The sequence below is a fragment of the Polypterus senegalus genome, chromosome 6 (assembly GCF_016835505.1).
Source record: "Polypterus senegalus isolate Bchr_013 chromosome 6, ASM1683550v1, whole genome shotgun sequence".
Classification (NCBI taxonomy): Eukaryota; Metazoa; Chordata; class Cladistia; order Polypteriformes; family Polypteridae; genus Polypterus; species Polypterus senegalus.
Genome location: NC_053159.1, coordinates 74,259,273 through 74,278,238, shown reverse-complemented (window position 1 = coordinate 74,278,238; position 18,966 = coordinate 74,259,273). Strand labels below are relative to the sequence as shown.

General features: G+C 37.9%; 1 protein-coding gene across 2 annotated transcripts in view; it reads left to right on the top strand.

Moving 5' to 3' along the window:
• The window catches only part of igf2bp2a (insulin-like growth factor 2 mRNA binding protein 2a), a 273,454-nt gene that overhangs the window by 242,162 nt on the left and 12,326 nt on the right, over positions 1 to 18,966 (top strand). Inside the window, exons 11-13 of one of the 2 annotated variants that reach the window (XM_039756345.1) lie at positions 798 to 866; positions 8,420 to 8,536; positions 15,536 to 15,610. In XM_039756345.1, the coding sequence (XP_039612279.1) occupies positions 798 to 866; positions 8,420 to 8,536; positions 15,536 to 15,610 (261 nt within the window). The remainder of the gene's footprint in view (positions 1 to 797; positions 867 to 8,419; positions 8,537 to 15,535; positions 15,611 to 18,966) is intronic. The other variant, XM_039756346.1, reaches the window with a different exon arrangement.

Genomic DNA, 18,966 nt, shown 5'->3' with positions numbered 1-18,966 from the left:
TTGTTACTGCAGTTGCATGCAGAGCCAATGCAACAAATATATCCAAGGTTTTTATAAAAAAAAGCTAATTTGTACGTTTAGTTCCTTCAGATCAATGATGAGTTACAGATGGTTGTGGAGACCATTTTTCTTCAGTGCAAAGGGCCAGTAGCTTGGCTTGAAGGTTAAAGTGGTCTTGGGACATATCCACTGTATGTCTCAGCTATTTCACAGTTACTCACTTTGGATACATTTTATTTTGTTTTTTCAAAATACAAGAATGCTTAAGGAAAATACGATTTCACCTTGAATTGTTGTGTTACTTTTTACTTTGGGCTTGAATGAAAGGGGGAGCACTGATGAGTTTCATAGAACTCTCAAAAAAAAAAATACTATGTGTTAATGAGGCAATCAGAACATGCATTCAAGAGCATGGTGATGGTGGGATTTCAGACAGCCTTGTCGATTTGTGAGATTGTCCCCTATAAATTAAGTCTTTTTCCTGACATCAACTTTGGGGCAGTTCAGGCTTTTGACATGTTTATGTTGTAGATATTGGAAGAACTGGTTTAGGTGGACCTCCAGTTTGGGCCACTTTCTGCCCATTTCCCATTTAAGCTACCCCTACCCCCCACTTCTAACTGAAACAATAAATAATATGTGTGAGATATTGGGGTTGGGATGCATTGTTTAACATGTGGACCAATCTAAATCAGTCCTGTTCAATTTGAGGAAATAGAGGGAGACTGAGGGATAGCAAGGATTTTAGTCCTAAATGGCCAGTTGAAATGCTAACTTTGGTTTCTCTGCTGCTATAGAGTCAATCATCATATCTGAGTGGTCTGTACGGGGTCCCTCCAGCCAGCATGGTATCTCACCAGCACTCAGTAAGTGCACACTACCTAATGCTGCCTGTACTTGCTTGTGCTGCTAGCCTGCTCCATTTTCTCTCCTGCTGTATTTTTCTTTCTTTCTCTCTTTCATTCTCTCTTGCAATGAATGTTGCATGCTTGCTTCTGCCAGAGAAGGTGCAGCACCTGATAGATGAATACAAATCTAAAATATCTTGCAAATTTCTGTTTGGCTGCCCACAGCTTGACTCTTGAAACACAGTAAATCTAAATATATAGGCATCAAACTGGGTGTCTCGGATAACTTGCTGAACATCTGGGAATAATGCATCCATGGCTCTGCTTTACTTGTGTTTTATTGTTGTGAAAAAGCCGGGGTGGTGAAAGTCGAAAAAAGGACACTATTTAATGCACTTTGACAACGTGGCAAGTTATGGCAGGGAATTTATGCAGTGAATATGATCTAGATGTTTTGTTTTGTTTTGTTTTGTTTGTTTGTGTGCTGTATATGATAGTTCAATTTCAGACTAATTATTATGTGGTGATTTATTGCATATGTTACTAGCAAATGTACAGTGATCAAGTAATCAGCATCATCATTAAAAATTAGTTAATAGTGTAGTATATAGTTATTAATCATAAATCTCATCTGAGAGAGAAAAGACTTCAGTGGGAAGAAAAGAAAATCTTACAGTTTTGCAGGTAGGAGACACAAGAAATGATTGTGATATTTACATCCAAACAGTAAAAAGATTCTTAATCTTATTTATATTAGAAAAATAGAATCATCGCAGCATTATTGTATTGGAGCAAATATTAAAAACTCACATTCATGTGGTTTTGCTACACTTCTTCAAACACATGAAGGTACTGAATAAGGAAAACAAACATTTAGGAGTTTGGAGCAGAAGTGTTCTCAAATAGAACAGGCCATTGATTATTGCTGATCCGAAGTACAGTACTGGACATGTACAGGTTGTGTCTTTTGTCAATTGTTACTTGAAAAATATGCTTAGACACATACAGTACTATATGCCAGCTCCTAGTTATGTGTCTGGTGTCAAACTCGTTTGCAAGAGAGGGCAGCTAGCATATCTGCAAAGTGCACCCTACTGATGCATCACACATAACAAATGCGAGCGTCCTTTTTAAAATGGTGCCCTCTTTTGTCAAAACCTACCCATAACTGGACCCTAACTGGACACTATCTCAATTACAACAATACTTGGCCAAAGTGGTAGATTTACAGGCCATGGTGGGCCTAGACACAGACCTTGTTGAAGCTCTTTTCTTTTTTATTGAAACTGATCTTAACAGACTCGACAAGAGCACTGTATCCTACAGGTAACAATGTTCTATTACATTTTGAATGATGTGAGCAGTTCACACAGTTAAAACAATCATTCAGGCTTCAAAAAAGTGCAGAAGCACAACCACTTACTTGTTTTATAGCAGTAAAATGAATGCAGTAAACAATTAAAATTCTTTCATACTTATCTCTAGGTTAAACTATTTCAATTAGAGACCAGTGTATTGGCTGAGTAGCAATTAAATTTAAATATAAAACATCAATAAACATTTTATAACTTTTTCTTTTATTTATAGACCAATTCATTAAAATATATAAAAAAATGGATCTGACTTTTTAGACAAAAATGGTCACTATGATATCTGCAAATTATATACAGTACAATATTTTTACAAATAAATTAAAAATCAAAAAAATTAAAGGAACACTTTAAACACTGAAATCCTTGAACCCATTTTCAGACCCTATGCTAGTGCAGTGGGTACTGGGTTCCTCGTGGTGCACAACAATGCCTGGCCTCATGTGGCGAAAGTATGCACGCAGTTCCTGGAGGATGAAGGAATTGATACCATTGACTGGCCCCCACGCTCGCCTGACCAAAATCTAATAGAACACCTCTGGGATGTTATATTTCTGTCCATCTGACGCCACCAGGTTGCACCTCAGACTATCCAGGAGCTCAGTGATATCCTTGGTCCAGATCTGGGAGGTGATCCCCCAGGACACCATCCGTTGTCTCATTAGGAGCACACCCTGACGTTGTCAGGCATGCATACAAGCACATGGGGGCCATACAAACTACCGAGTACGATTTTGAGTTGCTCCAATGAAATTTTTGCAAAATGGACTAGCCTGCCGCATCATTTTTTCACTTTGATTTTCGGGATGTCCTTGAATTCAGCCCTCTGTAGGTTCATAATTTTCATTTTCATCAAACGATGTGGCATCCTTTCGTTCCTAACACATTACCCAGTCCATATCAGTATAGATATCTGGCATGATTTTTTTTTCTTATTGAGATCTGATGTGTTTTCAAACTGTTCCTTTAATTTTTTTGAGCAGTTTATTTTGCAACAGTTAACTGATGCTGGCAGCTAAAACACTGTTTAAAATGTAACTATTGTGACAGATAGGGGGCGCTATCGCTCCCTTGTACCCTTGTCCAAGACTCCAGACACCAGGAAAAAGTCCAATAATTGACTTTATTCATAAGCCACAGTGCACAAAGCACCCTCTCCTCTACAATACTCATTAAATACTCCAATACAATAAACAATAATACTCCACCACTCCCAGACGCATTGCCCTCCTACCACCCAGCTCAGCTCGCCGTCTGGGAGCTCCCACAGTCCTTTTATACACCCTGACCTGGAAGTGTTGCCAATCCCCAGTCCATGTGATTCTTTATCACTTCCGGGGCAGGTACAAGTCCTTTTCTTCACCCCAGAAGTATGTCACTTCTCTCGTCGCTCCTCCTATGACGCACTTCCGGGTTATAGGGCACATATGACTCTTCGGTCCTCTCTGCAGCTCCCTCTTGCTGCCCCTGTGGTATCCAGCAGGGTCGTGTATAAAAAGTACATAGTCCATGATTCCCTGCTGGTCTTCGGGGCACCTCCATACTGCAGGGAGGGCTCCATCTGGCGGCCTGGGGGTATTGGCCGGGATGACAAGCCGGCCATATACCACACTATATAAATGTATTTATATTTTTAGTTTTTAGTGTTAAAATAGGCAAGTAATTGTATGTGTATTATGAAAGTTTTTTTTACAGTGTACTAACTGGTCATTTCTAATACCTGAGATGTAATTATTAATATGAATTCAAATTATCAGTATGTAGCACTTGTTTCTTACCTACAGTATCTTAAACTCTTCCACACAAAGCAGTACAAACCCCTCGTATTTAAAGTGTTCACTACTTTGTCAAAAGTTCTGTTTTGAGATGCAGAGCACGTGCTAGCTAGAATCACTGAACTTGATAAATATCGGTGAGCTATAGAGAAGTTTAAGTAGTTTTTGACTTTGTTACCATAATTGCATTGAATGACCTTATTTTTTAATGGCAACAGGCTGTCTTGTTTTTTTCTATTACTACACCAATTAACAGGTGCAGCTTTTCCTTCTGTACCAATAAATCCACCTGTCTGGCTATCACAATTTTACTACTAGTCTAAAAAAATCAACTTACCTCCATACCGTTTCCATTAGTATTAGAAAAAGTCCATGTATACATCTAACACCACAGTTTTTGGGAAGCAGATTTTACTTCACATAATAAAGCTGCTTTGTTTTATGTGTTTTGAGATGGAGCAGCTCTACTAAGTTTGGCCAGTCTCTATTTTATAAAGAGTACTGGAGATATTCATTTCGCCATTACACAGGTAATCTCCACATGCAGAAAACAGTCTTGACACACAAGATTTTAGGTGGGGCCTTTAACACTTGTTGGCCAATCTACTGGGCTGTTTACACAGCTGTAAAGGACTGCCTGCCCATTATGTTATTTACTAAAACACTTTGCACTCCAGCATGATGACCTAAAATATTTGTGTGCAGGCATATTTTATCATTACTACAAAAATATACTTTTTAAAGAGTAAAAGTATTTGCATTTAAAAATACTTTAAAAAGCACAATTCCCTATATAAATACTCAAGTACAGTAACAAAGGTAAATGTAATTTGTTACTCCCATCCCATTGGTTAGGTAGAGGTGTCATCTTTTGGGAATGCTCTCTTGATTGACTGTGGCATGGACTGATCAAAGTCTTCTTGTGCCTTTTGACTATAATCCAGCCTATTGAATTATGTTTTTTGGGAACATCCCGAATGCAGCTGTTACTCTGTATGTGATAGGAAGTGTGAGAATTTATCTCAAGCGTGTGTTGCTGTGTGTCCAGCTTGGCTTTGCAAAAGTACATTGATTTGGCTGTTTCTGCAGTTTTAGGGAGGAGTTTAAAATAATAACACAAATGGGGTAAGAGCAACTGATGTTATACAGCCTGAGACAGGGATGGTTAGAAATTCTCAAAGATGTGTAAATTGCAAATTCATAGAAGATGCTAAGTAAGATAATATTTGTATCCTTGTCACTTTGAAAACTAGATTTTTAATTGTTTTATTATGCGGGTTCAAACTTCAGTTCATTTTATTATTATTCCACCTTGATGTCTTGCTGTCAAAGCCTGCAGTGCAGGTGAAGTGTACCCTGATTTCTCTGCTTGCTGCTTAATTCATGCTACACTGTGTTTTTTCACTTTGACAGAAGGCAGGCTTTATGCTCTTTTGTGCCAGTATATTGCATGTGGTATTATTACTAGCAACTGCACTGCTTGCGTCGCTTTGAAAGAGTGATCGATGAGCATAAGAACCAGTCAAATGTCATTGCTTCAGCATCTCATTTGATTTAGGCAAATCTGAATTATTGTTCAAGGAGGATTTAAATAAACCAGCCGTTTATGGACAGTGGAGTCAAACAATCCAATTGACTGGAATCCATGTGTATTGCCTAAAGGTACAGAAAAACAACTGTGCTGAAAAGACAGTCTTTCATGCCAAGAGCAATTCCAGAATTGTGCAGTTTGTTCACTGAGCACATTCCAAAATGAGCTCATTGAAACACATGCAAGAAAATGCATTTTAGGCATATTGAATATCCATGTTTATCAGCTGGCATAATTCACTTTGACAGTATTTGTTCCTTTTAATTACTGTCAAAAAGGACACTATATTTTTATATATACAGTATAACTCAGACCGCAATTTGCTTATTTTTTTGTTAAAAAAATAGAAGACTTTAAAGTTTATACATACACATACGTAACATGTTTTGCATTTCAGAACAACACAAAAGACTAACTGAAAATTGTAGTTATGTCATCTTTTGCTCTTTAAGTGTTATGTGGTAACACTTGATATTAGTTTATACATAATGACTGACTGATTTTAAAAACTAGTTAACTGACTTTCCATCTTTATCTTGTTTGTTGTAACCACAGAATATATGTATTCTGCTTTGAAAAGAAGTATTTATGATTTTCACTTCACCTTAATTAACCACTGTGGCACTGCTTTATACTGTATCTCAAAGCAACATGTGATGTAATAGCACTGAATAAGTTGAATTTGGTTGTATTTTATGTAAATAGACTATTTGCCATGTTGTCTTAATATTTTTCCCATGTATCACAGAAAAAATAATTCTTATGAGATTAAATTTAATTGGTATCACACCTTTGTAGGCAGTGTATCATAATCTTAATATGGCACTAATAAGACTTTTTTACACAACTGTGTACTAATTTAATATTATCCTGAAGTTAAAGTATCATAATCACACACTACAACTCCTTCAATATCAAGCTGAGTAAATGTCAGACCACAAATTCAGCATTGTTACAACATGAAGCCCAGAGTAAGTGTAGATGTTATTCTTCAAGTTAACACCAGAATTACCAGAGCCAATGAAAAAACTCGTAATTCCGGCCCACCTTAAATCCCTTCACACCTCTCCGTCAGCCTCTTTTGTCTTGTAAATGTGTTGATAAGCCCAAGCAGCCTGCTATACCATCCCCCACCACCTCAGAACAGGCAAGAAGTTCTTCCAGTTCCTGCCTTGATTGATTTCCGGGAGTGAGCTACCCAGAATTGTAAGGGGAAATAATTTGATTTGTGTTTTGTGTCTACAACAATCTATGTAAATGCATCGTTAAAACAGAAACTTTTTCATGTTTTAGTAATAAATGACAAAATGTAGACATGAACTGTGTGACGGCTGATGGCTAAATATCAAGTAAACACTTTCACAAAAGGTGCAAGTACAATACGAAAACTTCCGTGGTGCACCGGTTGCTGACTTATAATCCAATGGTTGTGAGTACGAAACCAGCTCCCTCGCAAATTTACCGTTTTGAGTAGTGAGCTCCATATATAGTTAATATTATACAATAAAAACATACATTTGATTTGTGTCTGTAACAGCTGATGTAAATTTATAGCACTTGTAATAGTCAGCGTTTTTTTTTTCCCCCATTTTTATTCTCTCAGTCACGATCACGATACAACACCCACCCCCTGCCCCAGATCTGACATGGTTACTTTTTATCTGAAACTGGGAATAACTGTAGATGTGAGTGGTGTTTTGAGACAATGGAACTAGAAATTCTCTGATCTTGAGGGATAAAAGCTGACACACAAACGCTGGTGAATCTACCTTCTTCATATCTCACCGTCACTTGAATTTTTTATTATTCAGTTTAATTGAGTGTTCTTGCTCATGCTGAATTAGTATGCAGCTTATGGTCCATGATGTCAAAGCCGCACTGACAAAAAAACAGAGACATAGGTATATGTGATATTTGGAATAACTCATTTTATGACTTGTATAGTACATTTCGGAAAACGTGGCACTGATGTAACATTATTCATATTATACATATTCATTCACATCCCTTCTTGCACTTGTAATCAATTACGTTTTTTTTTTTCAGATCTTGCCCATGCATTCTCCACATTTTGGTGGACTGTGTTGTTTCTTTTGTACTGCAGAACATGCAGAGGAAAGAATAGTACAGAGAGGTCAGTTCCGTGCTATATGCAATCATCAGATTCAAATGTTAACAGTTCCCACACTCCCAAGGACCATCCTTTCTACATTTACGACATGTGTACCTGTTGCAGTGTACACACTTCTCTCTGTACTGTAAAACAGTATGTGAAACAAAATTCACATGTTGTCCTGCTAGTATATTTTTTGTGTTAAATATGATAAAGAAATGCTAATTCTTTTTAATGTAATGAGACCCTTTAGGAAGGTTTTCCATTTTCACATGAAGCAACAGTAATTGGTATGTTCACATTGGCTTCTTAGTAGCAGTGCCACTACTTTTAGGTCCACACTAAGGTTCCAGTTGTAGTTGTTGTATTGTGTATGTATACTTAGAATAGGAATAGAAATCACAAAATTGGGCAACTGCAGTAAAACAGTATGTGAAACAAAAATTCACATTCTGTTCTGTTAGTATATTTTTTGTGTTAAGTATGATAAAGAAGTTTTAGTTGCGATATACTTGCTTAAGAGGAATACTAACTTTTTCAATACTTTATAAAGTATTTATTTTTATTTTTTATTTCAGCACATATCTGCTTTTTTCATGCTCGTGCACTGGCTGAGTTACCTTTCCTGTTGAATTGCTTCATATGTGCCTCTTCTTTGTCAGATACTCACTTGTGATCATTCTCACTGAGCTGACCAACCCTGTCCTCATATTTCTCAACAGGCCCCTGAACAGGAAGTTGTATACCTGTTCATTCCCACTCAGGCTGTTGGGGCACTTATTGGGAAGAAAGGTCAACACATCAAGCAACTGGCGAGGTTTGCTGGTGCTTCTATTAAGGTGAGAATCTTTCTGTATTGCCTTATATGAAGATCATAGATTGAGAAAATTTTTTAATTGTAACTGTTGCATATAAGGAGTTAATTTAGCATTAAATATTTCATTTAAACCAAATGAAATTAATGCATTTCTTTTTAGTATATGGTGGCAGTATGTTTTTCCTTTTCCTTTGAAGATTTTTTTTTGTTCAGTGCTTGATAACATCCAAAAAACCTGAAAATAATTTGCACTTGATTTGTCCATGTGTGGCTGTGAATATATATGTTACATAAAAGGATGTCTGGGGTTATATGTTAGTGGTAAAAAAAAGTGTGCTGTAGGTCTTTTAGCCAAATATCTCTCAATTATAAAAAAAAAAAAAAAGAGATGATATGTGATCTTCTCAGAAGACAATTTGACGTCCAGTGAGAGACACGGCAGTGAGACAAAAGGACAGCTGCTGTACAGACTTTTACATGATCGACACGCAGCGCAACATGCAGAACACGCAGCTCGGTAGCAGCGGCAGAAAGACAGCAGCTGATCAGACTGCATCTCCTCAGCGTGTGTTCAATCCCCCCTTTGAAAACGCGAGCAGCAGAGACGCAAAGTGGCTGGAGCATAACGTGCCCATGGGGGTTGTGGGCATGGGATGCGGTTGGCAAGAAGGGGGCAAAGTCCCCTAGTATTTCTTTATTTTTAAGCAAAACAGACTATTAGGAAGTTTACAAATGGGAAGGCATAAAATAAAATTAATGCAGGTTATCTGGAGCAGGTATTTTCCTCCAGATAAACATTTTCATTTGTTTAAAGAGATGTTTCTTCTCTGAAGTACCTTCTCCTTCCTTCTCCACATTTGTTCTTAGATGCAGGATAAATCTGTTGGACTGACTGTGATTTCCGTTCACAGTTAAAAGACATGCAGGTTAGGTGATGGCGATGCTAAACTGGCCTCTGATATGTGTGTGTATTTGTATGTGTGAGTGTATTCACAATATATTAGCCTGGCACCCTTTCCAAAGATTGCTCCTGCCTTTTGCCAGGTGCTTGCAGGGATAGACTCCAGCTTCCTTGCAACCCAGCTTTAGATAAGTGGGCTTAACCAAATGGATAGTTGAATGGTTCATTTTGTTGAAATCGTTTAAAAGTTTGAAACTTGCATCGCTGCATGCCAATACAATGTCTTTTCTGCTTAGCAATAAAGAAGCAGTCTCAAAGTACTGTAGGTAATGCATTTTATTTATGGTCTAGGTTGCTGTGATCTGATAAAATTCTTGTGTATTAGCTGCATTTTGTTGGCAGCATGGTGAGAAATCCTAACAATTTAATCCTTATATTGAAGTAATGTAGAGCAAAGAGACAATCTCAGGTCTCTGCTATTTTTATAAAACCGTCTGACATTTCAATATACAACACTGACAGGTCAGGTCAGGGAGCATGCACTGTTACAGCGTGGTGCTATACCCACCACACGACAAAACAGGTTGGGATTCTGGTTGGCAACAGTCACCTTGACTGTGTCACTTTTCTATATAGCTTTGACACTGTTTTCAGTTGTATTTGTTTAAGTCATTTAGTTATACTTACTGGCAATTCCAGTCCAAATTATACAAGAAGCGGAGGTCAAAAAATCCCTTTGCTGGGATAGCAACTGCTTTATGTGCCACACGTTTTACCATGGAAATTAATTCTTATGGAACTGTTAATTCTTTTTAATGTAATGAGACCCTTGAGGAAGGTTTTCCATTTTCACAAGAAGCAACAGTAATTGGTATGTTCACATTGGCTCCTTAGTAGCAGTGCCATAACTTTTAGGTCCACACTAAGGTTCCAGTTGTAGTTGTTGTATTGTGTATATACAGTACTGTATACTTAGAACAGGAATAGAAAATTAGGCAACTGTAGTAAAACAGTATGTGAAAGAAAAATTTAAAGATGATCTTTGTGATCAGCAGGCCAAAATCCATAAGTTCAGGAAGCAAAATCGTCTTTTTCTAATGTAATCATTCACTTTTTTGGTTAGTTCAGGGGCGCTGCAAACTAAAAGGAATAATGATGTTCATGAACACTCTTATGTTGTTTTCAGCTATACAACTGCAAAATTAGTTAATTCATTCTACAGTATTAAAATCAAATGACATTCCATATAAGCAAGTCAAGTTTAACAATAACATATCAACCCCCACCCATGAGAAAGAGAGCAAGGTCAGCAGAGTAAAACTTTAAACTAGTAAAAATAAGTAAATAGATAAATTAATCAATTAATAAAAATAAATAGAATAAGAAAGAGGGGAGACAATCTGCTTCCTCAATTTAAATGCTTATTCTAAAATGTTATTGATTAGATCCTGCCAGGTCTTGAAAAATTTTGTACAGATCCTCTAAGTGAGAATTTGAATTTTTCCAATTTCATATAGAGTATATAACACCAGTTACCCATTGACTAACTGAGTTAGGATTCTTCTAGTTGAGCAAGATAAGTCTACTTGCCAATAGTGAAGTAAAGGCAATTACAGTTTGTTTGTCCTTCTCCACTTTAAGCCCATCTGGGAGTACACCAAACACAGCTGTTAATGGATTAGGAGTGATTGCGACACCAAGGCTGTCTGAAAGGCATTTAAAGATTTTGGTCCAGAATGATCTTAATGTGGTGCAGGCCCAAAACATGTGACCCAATGAGGCTGGAACTTGATTGCAACATTTGCAGGTTGGATCTTGCCCTGAAAACAATTTGGACAATTTTAAACGAGACAGATGTACTTGATACATAACTTTAAATTGAATAATTGTATGCTTTGCACATATGGAGCTCAAGTGAATTCTGTGCATTCCTACCTTCCACTCCTTTTCTGAGATGTTGAGTAAGAGATCCCTTTGCCTTTGTACTCTTGGATCTTTGAAAAGGAGAGACTGTAAAATGTTTTTATATATTATGGAGATGCTATCTGGGGAAGGGAGCGGGTTTATGTATGAGTAGTTAGTGTTCCTATGTGGAGGTAACATTATGGATCTGAGGAATAACTAGCTGTCTTTAAAAATGGAGACAAAAATAGAAAATACATAATGTACACTCACCTAAAGGATTATTAGGAACACCTGTTCAATTTCTCATTAATGCAATTATCTAATCAACCAATCACATGGCAGTTGCTTCAATGCATTTAGGGGTGTGGTCCTGGTCAAGAGAATCTCCTGAACTCCAAACTGAATGTCAGAATGGGAAAGAAAGGTGATTTAAGCAATTTTGAGCGTGGCATGGTTGTTGGTGCCAGACGGGCTGGTCTTAGTATTTCACAATCTGCTCAGTTACTGGGATTTTCACGCACAACCATTTCTAGGGTTTACAAAGAATGGTGTGAAAAGGAAAAAACATCCAGTATGCGGCAGTCCTGTGGCGAAAATACCTTGTTGATGCTAGAGGTCAGAGGAGAATGGGCCGACTTATTCAAGCTGATAGAAGAGCAACTTTGACTGAAATAACCACTCGTTACAACCGAGGTATGCAGCAAAGCATTTGTGAAGCCACAACACGCACAACCTTGAGGCGGATGGGCTACAACAGCAGAAGACCCCACCGGGTACCACTCATCTCCACTACAAATAGGAAAAAGAGGCTACAATTTGCACGAGCTCACCAAAATTGGACAGTTGAAGACTGAAAAAATGTTGCCTGGTCTGACGAGTCTCGATTTCTGTTGAGACATTCAAATAGTAGAGTCATAATTTGGCGTAAACAGAATGAGAACATGGATCCATCATGCCTCGTCACCACTGTGCAGGCTGGTGGTGGTGGTGTAATGGTGTGGGGGATGTTTTCTTGGCACACTTTAGGGCCCTTAGTGCCAATTGGGCATCGTTTAAATGCCATGGGCTCCCTAGCATTGTTTCTGACCATGTCCATCCCTTCATGACCACCATGTATGTACCCATCCTCTGATGGCTACTTCCAGTAGGATAATGCACTATGTCACAAAGCTCGAATCATTTCAAATTGGTTTCTTGAACATGACAATGAGTTCAGTGTACTAAAATGGCCCCCACAGTCACCAGATCTCAACCCAATAGAGCATCTTTGGGATGTGGTGGAACGGGAGCTTCGTGCCCTGGATGTGCATCCCACAAATCTCCCATCAACTGCAAGATGCTATCCTATCAAAATGGGCTTTCAGCACCTTGTTGAATCAATGCCACGTAGAATTAAGGCAGTTCTGAAGGCGAAAGGGGGTCAAACACCGTATTAGTATGGTGCTCCTAATAATCCTTTAGGTGAGTGTAGATAAGTGCAGCAGAGTATGTAAACTTTAGATGTGTGCTGTAATCGCTGAGGTTATTTGAAATTATACATGTATACCATCACTACCACATGTAAGTAAATATTAGAAGTATATATATAATGTGTGTATATATATATATATATATATATATATATATATATATATATATATATATATATATATATATATATATATATATATTAACATTTATGCTAAGATGCTCCAATACCCTGAATATTCTAACTTATCTCCTTTTTTTTTATAATTTCTTAGGGCTTTTTGTGGGCAAAGCATTGCAGAGACAACATCTGCTTTCTTTTTCCAATTCTTTTGAAAACCACTAACAGAACAGACAATATTACTTCTTTAGACAGCATTTTCTACCTTTTAACAGCCTAGAATTGCTAGAGAATAACTTAAATTGCAAAATAGACTGAAAAACACAAAATTTATGTGTACAGTATTGTAGATACAAATAGGAAATTGAAATTCATTTGATCTCCAAATTGCTGTTGGGTTTCTGTTTTCTTTCTCCCAAAAAGAAGATAATTTGTAGTCATTGTAGGTGCCATAAGTGAGGCCTAAGCACATACATTTGAACATCTTCCAGTTCTTCTCAGTGAATATTTTCACTTGTTAAGTTTATCTGTATTTATTATTCAACCTTAAAAGAAGAAATGGGAAATGAAGGAAGTTTTCCAACTAACATTGTATGAAAAGTTTTACAAAAAAGATTTAACAACTTGTAATTGTTTTTCTCCTTCTTTTTCATCCTTTTTATAAACTAGTTATATTATTGCGATTACAAAGAATAGTTTACAGGATACCACCTAGCCTGGTTCAATTTGTACCTATCTCCTACACAGAAGGAGCACACTCCGTGTGAACGTGACTCCAAAGACCGAACAATTCCAACAAACAAAACTGTAATCCTTAGCGAGATAGCTTTCTAATCCAAAAACAGTGAACAAGCAGTACAATGCAGTAGCTGTGACACACCAACCTATAAAGAGGCCTCTTTTCTATCAAACCAGCTTCTTTTTAAACCTGCGCCTTCATAGGCATCTCCCCATCTGTCCATACCCAAATCAGTCAGGTGGCTCAGGGGTCTCTTTCACGTACCACTTCTACAAAAGGGTGCTGCTGTTGTTGCCCAGGAGCCAATCAAACAATGGATTCAGATAATGTTTTGTTACACATCTAATGGCAGAATGGTAGAAAATCCCATCTAATGTTTTAACTTGTCAGAGCAACATAATTTTATGTCATGGCTGAGTAGGACAGTCCCCCAATTACTGTACCCACCTCACCCACAACTGGACACCATGGTTAGCCTTGCAGGGCCAGATGTATATATGTCTGGAGACAAAGTTGTGCACGGGAATGATTAAAGAGTTCATGACTTTGAAGTTTCTAAACAAACTGAGTGCCTCATGACAGTGGATTTTAAAGTAGAGGCAGTGATTTAATCAACAAAGAGCATTGATGCTCTTGGCAATGTCATTCAAAACCTGCCTGCTTGATCAAATTGTACTCTGCCATTCAAAGTTATCACTAGACATGTGGTAAAAGTAAACAATTTTTTACATGTCTATTACAGTACATGAGGAGAAAAGGACATTGGAACCCAGTTTATTTTAAAGTAAATGGGACATAAAGAAAGAGACCCTGTAGACAAAACCTTTTCAGTTGCAAATTTCACCGCTATCTGCTAAAAAATTTTAGGGAGTTGTCGCCAGGTGTATTTTCTAATCTTAAGAACTATGTCTGCCCCTTTGAGACTGCGTCTAAGTAAACCCGAGAAATGATGGGCAAAGACTAGGGGACTGGGTGGTGATAGAATGTTAGCATTGTGTGATGAATAGCAGCAGTGGTGTGTGTTCTAAAGTGCTTGCCCACTTAGAATGTAATCATCCCGGTGTGCAAGTCATTAAAGCCATCTGTAAAGTTGGTACATACTAACCTCTCCTCTCTTACTGCAGGCTTGAATGGAAACTAAACAAATAACCAAAGTGATAAGGTGTGAGGGCACACTGAACTCAAATCTCAGTCAATAGTGATTGAGCCTGCTATTGAAACCTGTGCTTTCCTTATTTGCATCCACACTTTAAAAGTGCAATCAGATCTGTTTTCACTAAAACTTTGGGCAGATAATTCTTTAAGAAAGAATCTGGTAAGAGTAATAATGTAGGATATAAGAGAAAACTTTTTAATGTTTTCAATTTTCTGTTCTAATGTTATATATAAACCTTCACTTTAGTTTTTTTGTGTCATTTTATTCTAAAAGAACAAACATATTTTTAAAGCTGTTTTTGAAAAGCCAAGCTTTGGTTTGCAAGTTTACCCCCAACAGCAACTGCTGAAGTGCACAGGGATAACTGTTAGTTTTAAGATTTTAAAAGGTAACAGCTGTAGTTTTGTAGCTTTACCTGCCTCGTTTAACATTAAAAAATACTACTTTATTGTAAGAAATCTCCTAATGAAGCCAAAAGAAATTCAGCATAGACAAGTACATTCAAGTATTTACATTCAAGTAACTAAATAAATGTGAGCAGCACATGGTGTAAAAGTAGTCTTAAAGGTAGAAGAAGTTTATGGCAGGCTTGTCATAGTGTCCTACCTTGAATGTGGAATCGTAGTACTCGGCTTCAAGCAGGGTTTAGTCCCTTTTTGGCTTTTCATTTTAAGTACACCCACTTGGTACGCAAGAACCTTGTTCATCCATTTAATCCTTTATATCTTACAGATCGCTCCAGCTGAAGGACCAGATGTTACTGAGAGAATGGTTATCATCACTGGAACCCCAGAGGCTCAGTTTAAGGTGAGTGGTGAGTAAGGTGAGTACTAAATATCAGCCTTGTCTAAATTATAGAACAGGTGTTTAGTACTCTATGAAAATGTATATACATTTTGAGATGCTTGAGGCAATTGCATTGTAGAAGAGTACAGATAAGATGCTAATCTAGTTAATGGGGTTATTTGTTGCATTTAGCTGGCAGTTACTTTTGTTGACAGATGTGCACAGTAGCACAAAATAATTGCAAGTGATGTCAGAGACCCTATGGTACTGTGCTGTGATTCATCTTTAGTGGCAACTGCTACATATTCATCTCCATCAAAACTCTTCATTCATAAGCAAAAAACAGAAGGCAGCAGATTAATTGACATTCAGGTGAAAAGAAAAATGTGGGCCTGACTGTATGTACAGTTGATTCAGAAAGTATATTCAGAGCCCTTCATTTTCTGTACATGTTATAGTCTTGTAGATTCAACATTAACACTAGAATTACCAGAGCCAACGAAAGAACTTGTAATTCTGGCCCACCTTAAATCCCTTCGCACCTCTCCGTCAGCCTCTTTTGTCTTCTATATGTGTCGATAACTCCAAGCAGTAAGCAGCCTGCTAAACCACCCCCACCTCAGAACGGGTGAGAAGTTCTCCCAGTTACTGTCTTGATTGATTATCTGGGAGTGCACTACCTAGAGTTGTTTCTGATCTGAATCTAACAGTGTCAGTATAAATTCACACCCGATCTGACGAGGTTCGTTTTCAAATAATATTGCATTAGTGCGATGATGTTTTCTGATTGGTACTATTCAAGTCGTAAAATGATTTCTTCAAAATGTCACATATATTTGTCTCTTTCTTTTTTGCCCGGTGCTGCGCTGACATCGTGCACCAGAAGGCGTGAGCTTATTCAGTGTGAGCAGGAGCACGCAGGTGGCCGGTTGCTGTGTGCTATAACATGCTTGACTTGGCAGTGATCAACGCACATACACTGTACAAGGCATGCACGGGGGGCCACTGAGAAAAGAAGAGTGTTCTTTGCTCACCTTGCAGAGGAACTTTTACATCGCTTCTTACAAAAAAGGGTGACGGATAAAGCAACAGAGGATGCAACATCAACAAGCTTCTGTTTCAAAACTGCTGCTTCCCCCAGCGGGAACTGTTAACATTTGAATCTAATGATTGCATATAGGGCGGAACTGACCTCTCTGTACTATTATTTCCTCTGCATGTTTGGAGTACAAAAGAAACAGCAACATGTGGGGACTGGTAAGATCGGGGGGGGGTGGGGGGAACGCGTCACTGATTACAATTGCAAGATGTTATGTGAATGAATATGAATAATATGAATAATGTTCCACAATTTTTTCCCGAAATGTACTATACAGGCTATAAAATAGATAATTCCAAATACATTACATACCTATGTCTCTGCGTTTTTTTTTTTTTTTGTCAGTGCGGCTTTGACATCATGGACCATAAGGTGCATACTAATTCAGCGTGAGCAGGAACGCTCAATAAAACTGAATAACAAAAAATTCAAGTGATGGAGAGATACAACCCCAAATCAGAAAAAGTTGGGACAGTGTGGAAAATGTGAATAAAAAAATAAAGCAGTAATTTACAAATTTCCCTTAACTTTTATTTCATTGCAGACAGTATGAACACAAGATAATTCATGTTTTTTTTGGTCATCATCATTTGATTTGTAAATAAACATCCATTCTTGCCATTCAGGCTTGCAACACATTCCAAAAAAAGTTGGGATCGATCAATTCAGGGGTAGTAATGAGGTATAATAACTAAATAATGATGTGATTTGAAACTGGTGATGTTAACAGGTGATTGCAATCATGATTCAGTACAAAAGCAGCATCGAGGAAAGGCCTACTCCTTTAGGAGCAAAGATGGGCAGAGGATCGCCAGTTTGCCACCAAGTGCGAGCAAAAATCTTTGAAATGATGAAGAAAAATGTTTCTCAAAGACAGATAGGAAGAGATTTGGGCATTTCTCCCTCTGCAGTGCATAACATAGTGAAAAGAATCAGGGAATCTGGAGAAATTACCGTGCGCAAAGGCAAGGACGCAAGCCTAAACTGAATGGCCGTGATCTCCGAGCCCTCAGACGGCACTGCATTAAAAACCGTCATTCATCAATAAATGATATAACTGCGTGGGCTCAGGACTACTTCAGGAAGTCACTCTCAAGCACTACAGTACGTAGTTACATTAGGAAATGCCAGCTAAAACTGTACTGTGCCAAAAGGAAGCCCTATATAAATAGTGTCCAGATGCGGCGTCGACTTCTCTGGGCTCAGAGGCATCTGGGATGGTCCATTGTGCAGTGGAAAAGTGTATTGTGGTCAGACGAATCGGTTTTTCACATCTTTTTTGGAAGAAATGGACGCCGTGTGCTGCGGACCAAAGAGGAAAAGGACCATCCAGACTGTTACCAGATTCAAGTACAAAAGCCAGGGTCTGTCATGGTATGGGGTTGTGTCAGTGCCTTCGGCAAAGGTAACTTGCACTTCTGCGATGGCACCATCAATGCTGAGAAGTATATCTCAGTTTTGGAGGAACAAATGCTGCCTTCAAGACGTCTTTTCCAGGTATGCTCATGCTTATTTCAGCAAGACAATGCCAAACCACATACTGTGCGCATAACAAAGGCATGGCTGCGTAAGAAGAGGGTGCGGATGCTTGACTGGCCTGCCTGCAGCCGTGATTTGTCTCCTATAGAGAATGTTTGGCGCATTTTGAAACGAAAAATGCGTCAACGAAGACCCCATACTGTTGCGCAGCTAAAACGTTGTTTGCAGGAAGAATGGGACAAACTAACACCTGCAACACTTAGTCACTTGATTTCTTCAATGCCTAAACATCTTTTAAGTGTTGTTAAAAGACAGTGGAACTGTAAAAAGTGGTAAATGCTGTACTGTCCCAACTTTTTTTGAAATGTGTTGCAAGCCTGAATGGCAAGAATGGATATTTATTTACAAATCAAATGATGATGTTGACAAAAAAAAAACATGAATTATTTTATGTTCATACTGTCTGCAATGAAATAAAATTTGAGGAGAATTTATAACTTGCTTTTTTCTTTTTTTATTCACATTTTCCACACTGTCCCAACTTTTTCTGATTTGGGGTTGTACAAAGAAGGCAGATTCACCAGCGTTTTGAGAATGTTCAGTTCCATTGTCTCAAAACACCACTCATATCTACAGTTATTCCTAGTTTCAAATAAAAACTAACAGCGTCAGATCCCTGGGGGTGGTGGTAGTATGTATTGTGACTGAGAGAATAAAAGTGAAAAAAAAAAACGGTAAATTTTACAAGTACTATTAATGTACACTGACTGTTGCAGACACAAATCAAATGTATGTGTTT